Source organism: Centrocercus urophasianus, unplaced genomic scaffold (assembly GCF_019232065.1).
Source record: "Centrocercus urophasianus isolate 14NV4802_14NV808 unplaced genomic scaffold, USGS_Curo_1.0 seq_1100, whole genome shotgun sequence".
NCBI lineage: Eukaryota > Metazoa > Chordata > Aves > Galliformes > Phasianidae > Centrocercus > Centrocercus urophasianus.
In genome coordinates, this window is record NW_024884255.1 from 1204 (window position 1) to 19650 (window position 18447).

An 18447-nucleotide genomic window follows, 5' to 3' on the forward strand; every position below is an offset into this window, starting at 1 on the left:
ATCTCTGATTAAAAAGTATAATGCAAATAAGTTCTTGAAAACTTGGGAAGGAGGCTAACCAGGGAGGTGTGTGCAAACGGGATGTGTAGTGAAGGTGAAAGCGTGATGTGCAGCCGGGCAGCGGCGGAGTCCGGGTGCGTGCCGCAGGTCTATGTCGGGAAATGCCCCGTGCCGCTCCCCCTCGGCTGGGAAGAGAAAGCGAAAGGCAGCGGAGCCGCTGACAGAGCGCAGCCATGGCGGGGCCGCGGCCGGGCTCCTTCCCGCTGCTGGTGCGCGGGGATTGGGGCACCGCGGAGCCGCCGGCCGCGCTGCGCAAGAAGCTGCTGCTCTACTTCCAGAGCCCGAAGCGCTCGGGCGGCGGCGAGTGCGAGCTGCGGGTGGGACCCGGGCAGCTGCTCGTCTGCTTCGCCCAACCCGACGGTGAGCAGGGACGGGGAGAAGGCGTGGGGGCAGGGAAACGCTGGCTTGATGAGATGTAGTGTATGATGCTGTAAGGGCACCTTCTAGGGAGGTGCTCAAGGTCAGGTTGGATGGGATCACAGGGTTGGAACTTGGTGGGCTTTAAGATTCCTTCTAACCTGTGATTTACCATCTGATACACACTGTGCAACTCTGATATAATATGCAATATGCATCATAATGTGCAATATACAGTATGAGCATTTACATACATAGAAGCCTGAATTCAGTGCTTAGTACTATCCTCTGCGTGGTTTTTTTTGAGTAATCCTTTATCATCTCTAAATTAATAAATCTAGGGAATAACACTTTCCAATGGTATCAGTGCCAGCAAAGGCTATGGAGCAAATCATTGCATCGCACAGGACAGTAAGGGGTCAGACTCAGTGTGGGTTTGTGGAGAGCAGATCCTCCCCGACTACTGTAAAATCACAGACTCATTTGAGTTGAAGAGACTTTTAAAGGCCCTCTGGTCCAACTCCCCTGCAAGGGACAGGGACGCCTACATCCCAATCAGATGCTCAGAGCCCAGTTCAGCCTGACCTCAGGTGTCTCCAGGGATGGGGCATCCACCATCTCTCTGGGCAACCTGTGCCAGTGCCTCATCTCCCTTATTGTAAAACAACTTCTGATCCAATTTTTGTCAACAGTAAGATGGCATCTTCAGTGGATGAGGGAAAGGCTGTGGATGTGGTTTACTTGGATTTTAGCAAAGAGTTTGATGCTGTTTTCCTACAGCCTTCTGGAGAATTCAGAGAAATTCAGTCAGCATATGGCTGGGATGCATGTGCTGCTCACTATGTGAGAAAATAGGCCTGAAGGGTCATTGTGAACAGAGGTCAATTGGCGGCTGGCAGTGAGCCTAAGGGGCTCAGCACCAAGGGCAGTTTTGTTTGATATATTGATATTAATATGGTGGCAGTTAATCCTTATTGTGACAGCAGATATATGTTAGAAATACAAAACAAAAACATGCAGCAGGGAGGAAGCACTCAATTCCAGTTATGTTAAACACATGTAGGTACATATTCCTGTCTGTACATGAACTTACGCGTATGTAATTTTTCTGTCTTACCATGCTTCCTTGCTGCTGCCTCTCCCCAGCTGGTAAGTTGAGGTAAGATGACAGCCTCATGCTGCTGGAAGAGGGTGTGCCAGGCACGGGGCTGATCCTGGGGCTCCTGTATTGCCTTGGGGCTGCAGCCCTCACCCAGGCTGGGAAGTGTGATGGAGCAGTGCAGGCAGGGTGAAGCTTTATGTTTCCGTGTTCTGTCACTGGGATATTCTCTGTGCTTGTTTCCTTCCTGTTCAGTAGGAAAGTCCCCTACGTGCTCTGCTAGTGTCTTGAGTTTAAAGATCTTCTACTTAGCGGGGAAATGCATGAGTCCTAAGCAAAATGGTAGGATGTGCCATGTGGTTTAAGGTATACAGTTGTTTTTCTGTTCAGCTCGTCACTGTTTTCTTTGGTTTTCCTCAGTGAAGCAACAGGTCCTTGAGAGACAGACTCACGAGCTGGATTTGGGAAAAAAAGGGAAATTTAAGTTCATTGTCACAGAGCTTGAAGCAGCAGCTGAACAGGAAGCACTTGAGGAAAAAATAGTTCCCACAAAGGTGAATACAAATTATAATCCTAACTAGGACTTTGAAACAATTATGAGAATGACAAATCAGTCACTGATAATTTGTTTTAATTTTACTTTAGGCTCTGGATGCCATGAGAGGCCTTCAAAGAAAAGGTAAGCTGTTGTCCATCTCTCTGTGACGATTCTTCCTGAAATAAAAGCAGATCTCCCATTCAGTGGGGAGTTGGGCTGAAAGTTCCTCTCCGAATTTGACAGCCTGGCCCAGGTGATGTGGGAAAACATAAGCAGCCAGGCACACACAGCCATTCCCCTACAGAGGGGTGGGGTTGAGAATCAGAAAGGTAGAAGTGAGAGAACTGGTGGATTGATATACTGTTTAATGAGAAAGGAGGGAATAATAATAATAAAAAAGAGCAAGTGGTGCATGACACAGTTGCTCACCACCAGCTGACCGATGCCCAGCCAGTCCCTGAGCAATGGAATCCCATCTGTTCAATTGCCCCTATTTTGTTACTGAGCATGACATTGTATGGTATGGAATATCCTTTTGGTGCTTTGGGTGAGCTATCCTGGCTGTGCACCCCCTGAGGCTCCCTGTGTACCCCCAGCTCTCATTCTCAGGCAGCATGAGAATCTGCAGAGTCTTTGACTCAGAGCTCTGCTCTGCAGCAGCTGACGTATCTGTTATCAACATTCTTCCCAGCTTAAAGCCAAAACACAGCTCTGTACTAGCTACTAGGAATAAAATTAACTCTATCCCACACTGAACCAAGATGAGTGCTGTGCTTAAAACTTCTTCCTGAGTTTGACATTCTGGCTCAGGTGATGTAGGGAAGCATGCATAGCCAGGTATGTGCACCAAGCATGGGGTTCACCCTGCCATGCTTAAACCACGTGTCTCTTTTAAGCTTCTATACTAGCCAATTTCATTAGAGAAATGCATCCAGAGAGGAATTTAGTTCCTTTATCCTGCATAACTGCTCTAAAATGAGACATACATACAAACAAATGGGGGGTCTTAATCCCAGGCCAGGTGTCTTTGCGCTCTCTGCAGTTAATAGACTTTGTTAAGTGGCACATCTCACCACTACCATGGTGAACTTGACTACTTGTCCAGATTCCCTTTCAGCAAAATTCTAGCAAGTTTTGTGGCTCTGCAACCAGTCTAGAGAGCAGCGCTAACATCAGAATACACCTGCCTTGGTGAAAAGTCAATACTAGGCCACCAAGAAGGACCAGTTCCTCAGGAAATTTGTCAGTGCTAGCACTGGGGCATTTTCCTTTCTGTACTAAATCTGGTTTAATGCTGCTTTGTATGTTTCTTCTCTTTTGTACATTTTCTGCACTGGGTGTGGTGGCACAGATGATTCCTGTCTGTGATGTGGAGATGCAGTGGTGGGCACAGAGCTGTTACTTCTGCAGCTGTGACTTGCAGAGCTGTTGCTTCTGCAGCTGTGTCTTGTTTTCTTCTTGTCAGGGTTATGCTGTTAGGCCTTCAAAGCCTCCCTTCTGTAAATATTATGGCTTTGGTATATCAGTTGTTGCTGTATATCAGGCTTGCTCCTGAAACCCTCTAGCCAGCAGTGTGCAGCCCTTTGGCTTGACTGCCTGCTCCAGCCCTGCTCCTGCATTTCCTTCTCTTCCCTTGGGCCTGCTCAGATCACTGGCTCCATGGGCCCCCGTCGGAATCGTGTGGTGAAGGTGTCTGTTCCCACAGAAGGTGTGAGGCCAGAGGATGCTGTAGGGACAGGACCAGCACCTGGTGAGATAACAGAGTGGCTGTGGGGGGCGGGAGTACTGAGGGTCTGCGCAGACCTGCATGGTGGCACAGGGTTCTGGTGGGGTGGAGGTCTCCAGTGAGGTCAGAAAGCACCACACAGTACCAAAGGTGCTGCTACATGTCTTGGGGGTTATTGGTTGCTTAAGCAAAAGCAACTTGTGTCCATTGGGACAGTGAGAGGAAAGCTGCCACTGTTTGCAAGGATGGCTGCTGCGAGCACTGTGTGGCTCTGTGGTTGAGTTGCAGGTGCTGGGGGTTTGTCTTCCACCTGGTCAGCCAGCAGCTGGCTGCATAGATATCTCTTGGTGTCAGAGATGGTGCTTCTGCCCCTGATGGATGCTCCTAACGGGAAATTGCCATGTTGGGGACAGAGTACTGTTGGGTGGCTACTGGATGGCAGCATCTCCTGTTGGGTCCTGCAGAACCCTCTGGTTTTGACAGACCATGTGTCTGGAAGCTGAAGGAGCCTTCCTGCTCTCTGTTGGCTTGAGGGACAATTCTCTCAGATCCCATTTGCAGTTACCTTCAGGCCACATAGGTGAAATAGGAAGAGCTGCTGAGGTGGATCTCTTTTCTCCCCCCCGTCTGTCCCACCCTCTGCTTGATCCCAACCCCCCTCCAATTTCAGTAAAATCTCAGCAGAAAAATCTTGAGTGATAGCTGGTGGTCCTTTGGCCATGCAGATTTGGGGCAGGGGATACTTCTGAGGCTGGCTGTACGTCCAGCAGCATCCTGGCTTCTACCAGCAGTAATGCAGCCAGCAGGAGCAGGGAGCTAATTGTCCCTCTGTACTCAGCATGGGTGAGACTGCACCTTGAATGCTGAGTTTGGTTTTGGGCTCTCTGCTATGAGAAAGATTCTGAGGCTCTGGATCGTGTACAGAGCAGGGCAGCAGAGCTGCAAATGGTCTGGAGCACAAGTGTTATGGGGAGCAGCTGAGGGAAATGGCATTGTTCAGTCTGGAGGAGGCTCAGGGGAAATTTTATGGCTTTCTACAACTTTCTCGAAGGAGGTTCTGAGGAGGTGAGATTTGGCCTTGGTTCCCGGGTGACAGCAGTAAAATGAGAGGTGATGGCCTCAAGCTGTGCTAGGGGAGAGAAAGTTGGATCTTTGATCCAACCTTTAGGATGCTATGATTCTATTTATTCCTGGAAATGTGCACCAATATAACAGGGTCTATTTCTCTTTCTGTTAAAAATGTTTGCAGGAGGAGCTTTGCAGAAAACAGAGAATGATTTTCCAAAGAGTGAACTCCAGGAGAGATCTCGCTCCATGGAGAAAGCTGCAGAACAGTCTGCAGAGACTTCACCTTCTGTGGTGCTTGGAAATGTTGAAGGATGCAGTGCAAAATGCATACAGATACTGCTAGAGGATGTCGGCGGTTTAGCTGCGGATGATGACTTCACTGTGGAAATGATACCGGAGTTAAATGTTGCTGTAGCTACTTTTCTAAAAAGTATTGGTAAGACAGGATGAACACTGACAATTACTTTCATGCATATTGCATATGTATGAATTGTAGCATCCAGAGCTTGATTTCTTTCCTTTTAGAGACTGAGGTTTTTACAAACTACCTTTGCAGTGGTCTCTCAGGCAAGACAAAGTTTTATAAACTGCTTCATGAAAATGTGCTCCAAATTTTAGAGTGAAAAGGAAAATTGTGACATTCTATGTCATTTTGAGACAGATGGAGAATTAGAAACAGGCTGAGTATGGAGATGGATTCTGTAGATTATTGGAGTACATAAAGTCTCTGTTCCAGTCTCCTCGCCCCCTGCCTCCCCCCCCGCGCGCCCCCTTCAGTATTCCACATCAAAACATCATGTAATGTACTGGGCATTAAAGTGTTAATGCCCCAATCCCAGGTACCTATCCCTGTACATTACAGCAGTCACGGGATCTGGCCCTGCCGGGTGGGGGGGGCACCCTCTTACTGCCTTGCAGTGGGTGCTGGAGGTGCTTTCCTAGCTGTTCCAAGCTTTTCAGGTTTGACTCAGTCGGGGAACTCTCTCTCTCATCTTGTCTGATTTATTAATCCCAATTTCAGTTAAATTGTATTATATTGTTATCTTGTATTCTGATATTATAGTAAAATAAGTTTTCCTCCATAGATTATTGCTGCTGTTCTTTTCCTCCCTTCCTTCCTATTTTTGTGGAACTGGGGTGGGGGGGGGGGAGAGCAGAGGCCTGTTGCCCCCTGTCACGGATGTAGATTGATCTAATCAACTCTGTGACATACAGAATACAGTGAAACAGTGAGAAGTGCTTAGTATATACAAGATATGGATGAGGAGTCGGAGGAAGTAGTAACGAATAGCATGAAGTAACATGGCTGTGTCCACTTCCCCCCTTTTGTTACAACACTGAGTTATTTTGCAGCTGTCTTTTCTGCAAATGCAGGGAAAAGTAAACTTTGCTCTCTTCTGTGCCAGCCATAATGATAAGGATGTGGGAAAACATGTTGAATTAACGCTGCTTTTCTGTCTACAGATACTCAAGAATTCATCAACAACCTCACACAAAACAAAAGGGTGAAAAGATTCAAAATAACTGCCAGGCTTCTTGAAGTGACTCGCAGCCTCAAGGCTGAAAACATACCAGATAACGTTTCCACAGACTATCTCACAGTTTATTTTGAGAACACACAAAATGGAGGTGGGCCTTTGTCAGACATCCAGTTCTTCCCTGAGGAGAACTCGGCCATCGTTACTTTCTGTGATCACAAAGGTAAGGCTGTCTCTGTCCTTGCTTTTCTTTTGATGTCCTGCATTTGCTTAGGAATGTTTACGTTAGTATGTGATTTAGTTCTTGGTAATGTGTTTTAAGCCCCTGTGAATCTTACGATTCATTTCATTTGTCTGCTCCTACCAAATGGCAAATATTATTAAAAAAAAAAAAAAATGCATTGGGACAATGAGGTTTTTTTTTTTTTTTTTTTAAGCTGAAAGTAAGGTCCATTTCATAGTATTGTCCTGATTTGGCCCTGCTCTGTGCTGGGGTTTCCTTAGGAAGTGAAAGAAAACCACAGCTGTTTAAGGAATTAATGACATAAGCATATTCGTTAAACTATTCAGAACCCCTTGTCCCCTACAGAGTACCTGGGAAATTAGAAACACATGAAAATAGCTCCTTCAAGTGGCCAAACAAGACAAGTTATTTTATTCAATTTAATTGTGTTAACCATAGATTAATTCACTTGATTTGAAACTAATGATGTGTGTATGTGTGTATATAACTTAGATCTAAGCACTGCCTTGGAAAAGCAGCATTTACTTCAACAAACACCGGTTTCTGTGCATCCCTATTACCACTCGCTGGGAACAGCTCTGTACGGAAAAGACAGACCAGTTACCAAGATGCCAGACTCTGTGGTGATGCCACTAGATCCCTATGTCTGGCAGTTTTTACAAAGGCAAGATAGACTGACTGAAGCCATAAACCAGGAAATGGCAAATTGCCATTGCTGTCTAAAGTGGCCACAGGCAGACTGTGCTCAACCAGAAATCACGCTGTGTCCATCATCATCTATCTCTGAGCAGAAGGAAACAATGATCAAGTTGATCAAGACCTGGAAGCAAGATGTTTCCACTGAGTTCTTGCGTATCATGTCGCGTTACGTAGCTATAAAGTGTGAAGTAAGTTCAGCTAAGTGGAAAGATGTGAAGAACAGATTGGTGAAAGACGCTGATTTGATCATAACTGATATTTCTGAGGAGATGGTGGTGATAGCAGGTAACAGAGCAGCTGTGGACAGTGCAGAGAAAGAAGTGAGGGAATGCATGGAAAAAGCCATGGAGGAAAGTGAAAGGAAAAAACAAACCATAGAAATTTCTGTGTCCATCACCCCAGGGAAATATGCAGTTTTGCATAATGCTGGGCTAGTAAAGCAAATTCTTGAAGAATATCCATGCTTAAAGATCTCTTATGACGAGACAAAACAGACTGTTCAGTTGTGTGGATTATCTGCAGAAGTTTATAAAACCAAAGCCAACTTACTGGAAAAGGTATTGAATATGCCTTCGGCATCAGTTAATGTTAATAACAATGTTTTCCTACACCTACGCTGTGTAAATAGTAAGACAATGTCAGAGATGTTATTTGCAGCAAACAAAATTAATGCTTTTTATGAGCTCAAGGGTGACACTGTGGTGGTATTTGGAGAGACTTCTAAAGATCTTTCAGAAGGAGAAAAGCAATTAAAGGCAAGCCTAGCATATAAGAGCATTGATGTGAAGGACTCTGAAGTCACTAAAATGAAAGAGTGGAGTGATCTGCTTGCCTTCTTGCGTAAGAAGTACCCCTCTTCCCAGGAAGTTGTAGTCATCCATGAACCTGTTGGAAATGAAAATACAGTGATCATTACTGGCTTTACTGAGACTGTAGAAGAAGTTTATCAGAACCTTTATGATTTTATAGATAGAAACACGCAGGTAGAAAAAGAAATCCCTGCTAAGTTGGTGGCAGCAGTGGAGTTCATAGAGAAGGAAAAATCTGCTGTTTGTGATGAACTGAGGAAGAAGGGTGGGACAGTATGCTTTCATACCAAGACACCGTGTATTTCCCTGTGCGGACCAAGAGCAGAAGTGTCAAAAGCAGCCACTGTGTTGGAAAAAATTATCTCATCCCTTTACTGGAAGGATGTGTCAGTTGATAAACCAGGGGCAAAGCAGTTCTTTGTCGACAGGAAAGATGCATTTATTTTTGAGGCAAAGCAGAAGTTTAACTGTCTGATTAGGCTGAAAGAAGAAGAACAGCAGAAGAGTGAAAATGTTGATGATAATGAGGAACGAAAACTCCACTACAAGCAAATCCTACAAGATGGTGTTGAAGTGCTGGTATATAAAGGCAACTTGTGCAATTACCCAGTTGATGTTGTGGTGAACGCATCAAATGAAGACCTAAAACACATTGGTGGCCTCGCTTGGGCACTGCTCCAAGCAGCTGGTCCAAGGCTGCAGGCTGAGTGTGATGAGGTGATGAAGAAGAGGGGGAGTCTGCAGGCCGGGTGTGCAGTGATCACAGGAGCGGGGAAGCTCCCCTGCAAACAGGTCATCCATGCTGTTGGGCCCCGGTGGAAGGAGAAGAGGGTAGGAAAGTGTGTGTACCTGTTAAGACAGGCCATTAAAAAGAGCCTGCAGCTGGCTGACACATATAATCATCGCTCCATAGCTTTCCCTTCTGTAAGCGGAGGGATTTTTGGCTTCCCGCTGCGGAAGTGTGTAAATGCAATTGTGTCAGCCATCAAGAAAACCCTGGAAGAATTCAGTGGGGGAAGCAGCTTGAAGGAGATTCATCTTGTTGCCATTGATGAAGAAACAGTTCAGGTTTTGAGTGAGACTGTACAAAGAGTGTTTAGAACTAAGCCATCCACCTCAGTGCCGCAGCAGGGATGCTCTACAGATCACAGGCAGTGGGAGAGTGAGAGCGAGGAGAGAGGAGAGGATTTTTGCGTGGCTACAGATGGTGAGAAGGTGATTACGACAGCAGAAGGACTGTGCATCCGGGTGGAGGAGAAAGACATCGTAGATGCAACAGTAAGTCTTTAAATTTTCCATGTGGTAGCTAAACAAGAAAGCAAGATGGCAGAACCGATAGATTTCAGACTGGGATCTGTCATTCTGGTGAATGCACTATTTCTAGTGGGCAGCCATGAATTTCAGATGTTTTATTTCTAGCTGGGTTTTATTTATTCTCCAGATCTAGGGTCAGTGTGAATTGTGACATGGTCATTGAAGAAATTACTTTAGGAAAGCAGTCCCATAGAGTGCATGCTTGGTTTATTTTTTCGAAGTCTAGACCTGTTTTTTTCCCCCTACATTAGTTTCTTCCCCAGTCTGTCTCTAAGAGCCTGTTGCAACAGAAGAGCAATATTAGATGTAAAAATGTTCAGCAGGGCACACATTTTAAATAATTTGTCAATAAAATACCTCCTGTGATCTGGAAAGCAAACAATTTGGCCTGTTTTGCTTCGTGAAAGCAATTCTTTCACCTTGTTTTCGTGTAAGAGATGCTGCTTCTGATCAGAATACAGTCTCTTTTCAGTGAAAGGGAGGAAATGTGCATTAAGCTTTGTGGCTTACGTGGGCTTTATGCAATACGTTTTGTATCTTGTGACGATGCTGGCAAATGCATTTTTGAAGTCTGGCTAGAGATATTTTTGTTTTCATTTTGTTGCAGACTGACGTTATCGTCAACAGCGTTGGCACAGATTTGGGGTTTGGTGTGGGGCCTCTCTGCCGTGCCCTGCTGGAAGAGGCTGGACCAGAGCTCCAGGTGGAGTTTGACAAGGAAAAAGGACAACAGGCAGTTGGTAACGGGAGTGTGCTCTGCACGAGTGGATGCACTCTGGCTTGCAAGTTCGTGTTTCATGCTGTACTTTCCCAGTGGGACAGAGGAAGTGGGCAGGCCCTGAAGGTGCATTTGAATTTAGTTTTAAAATATTTGAAATGCCAGCATTTGAAACGGCTCTTCTAGACAAATGAACTTCATTTCCTCCTGTTTCAGCGACCTTAAAGATGCCTTGTGTACCCTCAGCTTTTTCTTATACCAGCATATTCTCTATGGATCTAACAGTGTATGATGAAATGCGAAAGTATTTTTTTCTCATTTTCTTAAATAATTGATCTTTGCTGTGTTTTACAGACCCTAGAAAACATAGTCAATTTATGCTTGATGAAAACTGAAGAACTTGGACTGAATTCCATCACTTTTCCAGCTATTGGAACTGGGGGATTTAGATTTCCTAAAACTGTTGTTTCTAAGTTAATGTTTGATGAAGTATTCAAGTTCAGCAGCAGTCACAGTCGGAAGACTCTCCAGGAAGTTCACTTTCTCTTGCACCCAGATGATATGTATAACATTCAGGTATTTTTTCCTGCTGTCTGTAGCACATGACAGTTCAGTTTAATTATATAAATATTTAGTACATAAAGCCTGAAATTGTATCTTCGGTGCCTTTTCTCCCTTTCTAGGCTTTTACCAATGAACTAAAACGTAGGGTAACTGGTGATGTAGCACCTCGGCTAGGTAAGTTTTGTTGGGACAGGAGGTGGGACGTGGAGGAGAATGTAAGTACTGCAAGTGGTTTTATATGTAGCAGAAAACAGATGAAATATCAGAAAGAAGGAACGTTTATCTCCTCTTAATGGACTGACATTCTTAAATTCCATCTATAAAAATCTTGATGAGGAATTTCTTTTGTTGAGGGAGAGCTTAATATGACCAATCTTAGTATATGGAGGAGGACAACCTGGTAAGAAAACCATTAGTATTCCAGCTCAAAGGGTTTAAGGCTGTGTTGGGATCTCCATTACTGATAATGCTTCATGTCATTTTAGAGTTCAGAGAAGAAAGTCTCTCACAGAGTTGGTCTCATCACATGTCTCTAGCAGTCCTTCCTGAACTGATACTGCACAAACTTGCAGGAATTGAGCTGGTTTCACTTTCACAGTATTTAAGCAGGAAAAGTACTGTACCTTCCTGCTTTTAGAAATGGATTTAAAGAGAAGTAGGCAGAGACTGTCAAGGTGCTGTTGAGCTGGTTGACAGTAAATTCCACAAAAGGATAAATTTACAGTTCCCTTCAGTGGAAGGGGATAATATCCAAAGCTGCAACTGTAGTGTTCTAAGATCTTTTTCCTTGCAGACTTCATCAGCCCTGTTTCAACTGAAGCATTGGGAGTTTATAAAATGAAGATTGGCTCCATTACGCTCAAAGTAATTAGTGGAGATATTACCAAGGAAGACACAGAGGTCATTGTAAATATATCAAACCGAACATTTGATGCCACATCAGGTATTGCTGATAAAGAACTACAGTGAATATGTAGTTCTTCAGTGGAAAAACTTATGTTAGCTTCTAGGAACACAGAGGGGGAGAGAGTTGTCCATATGTGAAACATTCATGAAGTTTATTTTTCAGATGAGAAATAGAAAGCAGTGATTTGTCAGGAAATAGGTTTTAAACAGTTTTATCACATGTTCTAAATATTCATGTAGTTTTCAAACTACTCAGAAGAGGTTTAAAATGAAAAATGCTTAAATAAAAGGGATTTTTGAGATCAAATATAATTACGGAAAAATTCTCATCCTAATATATTTCTTTACATTTATATTTCATTATAAGCCCAAGCCTCAACTGTGTAAGAGTGCAAACACCAAATGTATAATTCAACGCAATCTGAGAGTTTGGCGAAGGTCATAAAATTACCAAATAGAACAAAAGAGGAGTCATTTCTAAGGATTTCCAATCAATAACAAAGACAGTGTTCTATCTGCAGCCAGTGCAGTTTGTGATAGAAGGCACTCGGAGGAACTGGCAAGGTTTTGCACTTTGCCTCTTGTACTCTGATACTTAGTGTTCAAACTACAGAACTCAGCTGGAGTTTTAAGTAGAAGTATTGAAGCTGACTTAATGTGTATTTTCTTGAATAATTTAAGGGGTTTTCAAAGCTATTATGGATGCTGCTGGTTCCGATGTAGAAGAAGAATGTGATCAATATGGTATGTTAGAACACATACTTTTTTTTTAAAACTAGATTTCTTTTTCTTCTCTCAAAACACTTACTGTTCTTGCTATTAACTCTGTATCCTGATAGCATAATTATTATTATTTTTTTTTTTTAAAAAAAAAACCTCTCAGTGCTAGGAGTTCAGAGAAATCCTGTTGCCCTGGCGTATGCTTTAAGAATTTTCCTTTTCACAACTGCACAGATGTTGGAAGACTTCTGATGCTAATAAATGCTTGGAAAATAATACGGTGTAAGATGTCAGCCCTGAAGTTATTCAAGCATGCTGGACTGTACACGAGTCCATTTATCCTCACACATGACTTCGACCTGAAGTGTTTATAATCCAACAGTGTTGATCTGAAAAAATGCAAGAACCCTTCCAAAGGTTCTGTACCACAGTTCTTAGACCAATTAATCAGTCATTAACTTCAAGACATTATTTTAAACATTCGGCTCCTCTGCAGAGTAACAGTTTGAGCTTTCAGTGAGTAAGTGACAAGAGAGGATTTCATGTATAAATGAATTGTGCACATTCAATTGACATGCCTTTAAATAAAAGTGAGCTGTATTTAAATTGAACATAAATTAAGTTGTACTAAATAAGAAACTGCTTCAAAGGAGAGATTCCAGGAAATGGCAGTCAAACAGAAAACGTGCGATCACTTGAATTATTGTCTCATGAAATTCTGACATTGGAATATTTACAGAGAAAACTTGGATAATCTACAGCCAGGATAATCACACATAGAATCACAAAATGGCCTGGGTTGAAAAGGACCACAATGATCATCATTTCAACCCCCCTGTTCTGTGCACGGTCTCCAACCACCAGACCAGGCTGCCCAGAGCCACATCCAGCGTGGCTTTGAATGCCTCCAGGGATGGGGCATCCACAACCTCTCTGGGCAACCTGTTTCATTGTGTCACCACCTTTCACAGTGGACTTCTTTCTGCTTTTTCCACTCTTCTTCAAGTATTTATCCCGCTAGTGTACACTAGCATCCATATTAACATTTGCCTTATCAGAAAATAGCCACTTTGAAAATGTCTCCTTTTTTATCTTCTCTCTTCCAGCTGGACAGCTTCAAAGTGGTTTTATTACTACAGAGGGTGGTGCACTGTCATGCAGCAAAATCATCCATTTGATTCACAGTATGAATGTGAAGAATCAGGTTTCCAAAGTACTTCATGAGTGTGAGCTAAGGAGCTACAAATCTGTTGCCTTTCCAGCAATTGGAACAGGTTTGTGTTTTCATGGGGAAGTGATTAGAGCTGTGATTGGGGTGTTTGGTGAGCAGGTATAATGGGAGAAGAGAGAGTGACGCCAACCTATACGAGCTGGATGCTGCCTTGATTTAAATAATGTTCACTTCCTGATATGCGTCGTCTATTCTTGTGTAGGTGCTGCACGACAGAACCCAGCAAAGGTAGCTGATGATATGTTGGATGCTATAGTGGAATTTGCAAGCAGTAGATCCGTACAGCATTTGAAAGAAATTAAAATAGTAATCTTCCAGGAACATATGCTGAGAGACTTTTATGAAAGCATGAAAAGAGAAGATTTAGATTTGTTTGAACCGCAATCGTGGATGTCTACGCTAAAATGTAAGTAGGTGGGTTGTCTGTATGCTTGGGCTCACAAAACTAAAGGTCTTCTATATAAAACTAAATAACTAACGCATATTTCTTCAACAGCGTGTTCTTGGGGCCAGAAAAAATCCATCAAGAAGGTTTTGGAGAAGAAAGTTGATAAAGTTACATTTCAGATTTGTGGAGAAAGCAAAAGAAATGTGGATGCAACTGAGTCCTGGATAGTAGATTTGATTTTAAAGGAACAGTTTGAAAACAAGATTGTAGATGAGCTAATTGAAAATTTTGATGAGAGACAAATTGAGGCTTTGGCAAATCTCCAGAGAGGAAAGCATGTTACCATTCAGCTTGATAAGAGCCATTCTCCACCTTGCATTACAATTTCTGGTATTAGCAGGGAAGTCTGTTCTGTTTCTGTGGAAGTTCAAAAAATGATCAAAAAAATAATGACTACTCAAGAAGAACAATCCAAGGCAGAACTTGTTTATAATCTAGTAGAATGGAGGTATCAAAGAACTGATGATAGCTTTGTTGCTTTTGATAAACTGACAAATATGCAGCTGGAAGATGCCAAAATAGATAAAAAAACACATCTGACCATCAGAATTAACAAGAACAACTACAGGGTGGATCTGAATACTCTACAGGCTCTTAATGACCAAGGAAGAACTATAAACATTCAACGTGTGCCAAAGAATGAAGGTAAATTACAGCTTAGCTAATAAGAAACCTTTAATAGTGGCTATTGAATGATAATTCTGATAATTACAAACAAGTTATTCCAAAGAAGTAATTTTCTCCCTAGCAGTTTACTTACTTATTTATTTAGCCAGGCATGCCGTAGCTAGCAATTCTAAGTTCGTAATCAGTAGTAGAGTAGGTATGACAGAAATCATAACTTCTATTGTAAGTACAAAAGTTATCCATGTGTATATAACTAGTAAGCATAGGCTTCATACATAAATTTGACAAAGGAACATGTTTGGAATCGAGTATTTTATAATATTTACTGTGCTCTCAGCCCCCTGTTTGCAATCAAACCACGAAAGTGAGCGAGATATGAGTGATGCTAAAACAATTCCTGTTTTGCAGATATGCAGTCAATAGAGTTCCCTGCAAAGTGGGAAGACATGCAAGGGGAACGAGTCAAACTGGTGGCCCTCACACAATCGTGTCAGGAGTATCTCGAAGTTCAGAAGAGATTTCAGAAAACTGCTCACAGCTTTGTCATAGAGAAGGTGAAATCCTATGGGGGGAAAAAATGAACTCTTGGGCTGAAAGCATTAATATACTTCTTAAGTATCTGTTTGTCACATTTCTGTAATCTAATACACCTTCTGCATCAGGCTCTCCAAAAATTCCTAGCAGTTGCACTGGCATTTTTGCCTTCCCAATAATGCAAAATGAGTGACCGTAAGTATGCAAGCTATAACTCTGTTTAACTAATGTGGTATTGAATAGTTAACATGATGCATTAGGGAATTGTATGTTGAAATTGGGCATATGAACAAAATCATTCAAAATGAAAAAGAAAGCATCTTATTTCACGTAACAAATACGATTTAGGAGATGAAAGATTGCAGCCTTCCAGCTATGCATTGGATTAAATTCTGCCTCATCTTCTGCAGTTCATTTCATTGTCAAAGTTGACAAGATTTAGACACTGAATGCAGCAGAGCTGCCCATCAGTCTGTAGGGTGGCAAGCTGTCGATGGGAGAAACATTTGGAGATGCAGAGACTCTACTGAAAGAGCCAGATGCCCAGTTAGCTCTCTGCAACCCTGTCCTTGCAGGCTGGCTGTAAAGCTTTTTACTGTTTTACTACTAGAGGAGTGGATTTCCCTGCTGGTCCCAGACAGAGCCTTTTAGGCTACAGTGCTGGTTATAACTGAAGTGTCATGATTTGATCCTTTTTTATTGAAAAATCCATAAAACAATGGATAGAGATTTAATTGCCAGGGAGAAGATAGGATTCTGTGAGAAAATAAAATGATATTAAGAGTGAGAAACTTGTTTGAAAAAAAATTTCTCCAATGATCGTGGTCAAGAAAATAGGAATAGAGCAAGATATTAGAGTACAAAGTTTAAAAAAAAAAAAACAAAAACAAAACAAAAAAAAAAAAAACAAAAAACCAGCAACATCTGTCCTCCTGCCAATTTATTTTTAAATAGGATTTTCTCATGGCTACAAAGGAAAAGAAGTAATTTTGACTTTTTGCTGAGGTCTAGAAGATAAATTCACTGTAATGCTATTGCTACAGCCTACCCTTCTAATGGGAAAAATCATCAGTAAAGATTACTAAGATGTGTGGAATGCATCTCACATCAATGCTTCCTTTCCACTAGCAGTGGTAGAACATCCTATTTCTGAAAATACCAGTGCTGCTATAGTTGCCTTGTACATGGTATGGAAGGCAAGACAAATGTGTACCAAAAATTACAAGCTCAAAAACCATTTGTAAGTTACCTTGGTTTCTGATTTTCAGGAGGCTCACTAGACACACAATAACACGGTATAGTGATAATTATTGTCATTCTCTCCGTTTGGTTTGGTTTTGATGTCTTGTGGTCATGATTGATATTGGTCCCTACTATAGCTCTATTTTGTGACTTTGCAGATTCAAAGAATACAAAATCCCTTCCTCTGGCAGACCTACCAAATCAAAAAGACATCTCTGTGTATGAAGAACAAACATCAAGATAATGAGAAGCTGTTGTTTCACGGGACAGCTAAAACTTCATTGAACGCAATCAACTACAATGGATTTAATCGTGGCTTTGCTGGAATTAATGGTGAGTCATTTTCCAAAGCAGTTAAAAGAAGTTGTACACAGCACCAGCAGATCTCTAGGGCTGACTTGATTTTGAGAGGCTTGGGCATCCTGTCTCAGGTCTGGTTGACATTTCAGCCTGGTCTAAGGGGATTCATGTTGGATGAATAAAAAAGATTATTACACAGACTATGCTGATAAACTACAAGCAATTTATAATTTCTGTAGAATAAAAAAAAAAAAGAGAGAGTTTAAGAGATTATTCTGGGAATAAAAACACTAACTGTATCTGAAAACATCTTTCCAAACAGCTGCAATCATTGGAAACGGAACCTACTTTGCTGTTAATGCCATTTACTCCGCTCAGGATATTTACTCAAAACCAGATACGAGTGGCCGAAAATACATGTACCTGGCTCGGGTCCTCACAGGGGAGTTCTGTGTTGGGAGCAGAGGGCTGGTCACTCCACCTCCAAAACACTCAGCAGATCCTACCGACCTGTACGACAGCGTAGTCGATGATGAGAATTCTCCAAAGATGTTTGTCATATTTAATGACATTCAGGCATATCCAGAATACCTTATTACTTTCAGACAGTAGAGTACTCTTCATAGTCTAAAAAATGCTGGTGCCTTTTCTATATAAAATGTAACAGGCGTTTCTTGATTGCTGTTTACTCTTAGGTCTCTTAAGTGCTTTTTTAATCTATTCAGGTGCTTAAATAAGTCTTCATAGTCACCAAGGCCCGGATAAGCAATTATTTCAGAATGCACTGTTTTAATACTCACATTTCAAATTCAGTTCTGTAGAGGTGTAGCGAGAGCTTGAGAACAGCATAAACTTCCTCCCAAGCAAGGCAGATGGGAACTGATAGGAGCGGGAGCTGCTGTGCCATACCTGTTGCCATCTGACTTTAGATTTGCTACACGAGGTTTTCAAGGAAAGGGCAAATGTGGCGCTGAAGGGCACGGTGGCGTTGAGTTGATGATTGGACTAGATGATCTTAGTGGTCTTTTCCAACCTTAATGTCTGTGTGATTCTATGCATTATGTAAGTTCAGATGCCACATACAGTTATTGCTTCTGGAGTTCTTGGGATAGTAAAGAGCGATTAATTTCTGCTGGATGAAATGGAAACATAACCTTCCTCCAGAAGCACCACTTTGGACGGAGTTGTCTATAGGGACACTTTCAATCAGTATGGGCACACATTCTAGGGACACATAGATACGTATTGTAGGTAAACCATTTGAAAACACTTCATATTCTGTAAAGCAAATAAAAATAATGGTATACGTACCCTTGAACATATGCAGGTTATGCACTTAGAGTGATCACCTTGCAACTGTCAATTAAAAGCCCTGTGTGTGTTTCATTTTATTAAAAGTAGTTACAAGTAAATTATGTGGTATTGCTGAGTCATTGTTTACACAGAGGGGTGCACTTCAATTAGAAGTGTTGCTTTACATCAGAGTACAGTTATGGTACAGCGATGCTCTAACAGAAAGAAGCTGGAAAGCCTTAATTGACATTGGGTACCTCCTGGGGGCAGAAGGGGGCCTGGGAGCTGCATCACTGCACTGTGAGCTTCAACCAGCTGGCTGCAGCAAACCCAGTGCACTGAACTTCCTGCAGCCGCAGGACTGCGTGGACCCATTTGGATTGCATTACATCTCACAGCGCTGCGTTATGCCAAGCTGCACCCAGCTGAGGCACACAGCCCTGCACTGCAGCGTGCGGAACTGCACGGCGCT

General features: G+C 42.4%; 1 protein-coding gene across 2 annotated transcripts; it reads left to right on the forward strand.

Annotated features, from left to right (window-relative positions):
• Positions 1 to 233: 233 nt before the first annotated feature.
• Positions 234 to 18094, forward strand: LOC122155348 (protein mono-ADP-ribosyltransferase PARP14-like). 2 transcript variants are annotated; one of them, XM_042809164.1, is made up of 17 exons: positions 234 to 420; positions 1937 to 2070; positions 2162 to 2195; positions 5030 to 5284; positions 6313 to 6549; positions 7063 to 9356; positions 10000 to 10236; positions 10465 to 10686; positions 10794 to 10848; positions 11468 to 11617; positions 12262 to 12324; positions 13407 to 13574; positions 13734 to 13937; positions 14028 to 14624; positions 15015 to 15160; positions 16541 to 16715; positions 17005 to 18094. In XM_042809164.1, exons 1-17 carry the CDS (start codon positions 234 to 236, stop codon positions 17292 to 17294), a joined length of 5448 nt encoding a protein of 1815 aa, XP_042665098.1. In that variant the 3' UTR covers positions 17295 to 18094. The 2 variants fall into 2 exon arrangements, with proteins under 2 accessions (XP_042665098.1, XP_042665099.1); XM_042809165.1 differs by lacking the exons at positions 234 to 420; positions 1937 to 2070; positions 2162 to 2195 and adding an exon at positions 3699 to 3804.
• Positions 18095 to 18447: the final 353 nt, after the last annotated feature.

Coding starts and splice junctions, on each gene's coding strand:
- LOC122155348 (XM_042809164.1), top strand. CDS start 234: ATGGCGGGGCCGCGGCCGGGCTCCTTCCCGCTGCTGGTGCGCGGGGAT. Junction 6,550..7,062: donor TACTTTCTGTGATCACAAAG/GTAAGGCTGTCT, acceptor TATATAACTTAG/ATCTAAGCACTGCCTTGGAA. Junction 10,237..10,464: donor GAAGTGGGCAGGCCCTGAAG/GTGCATTTGAAT, acceptor TGTGTTTTACAG/ACCCTAGAAAACATAGTCAA.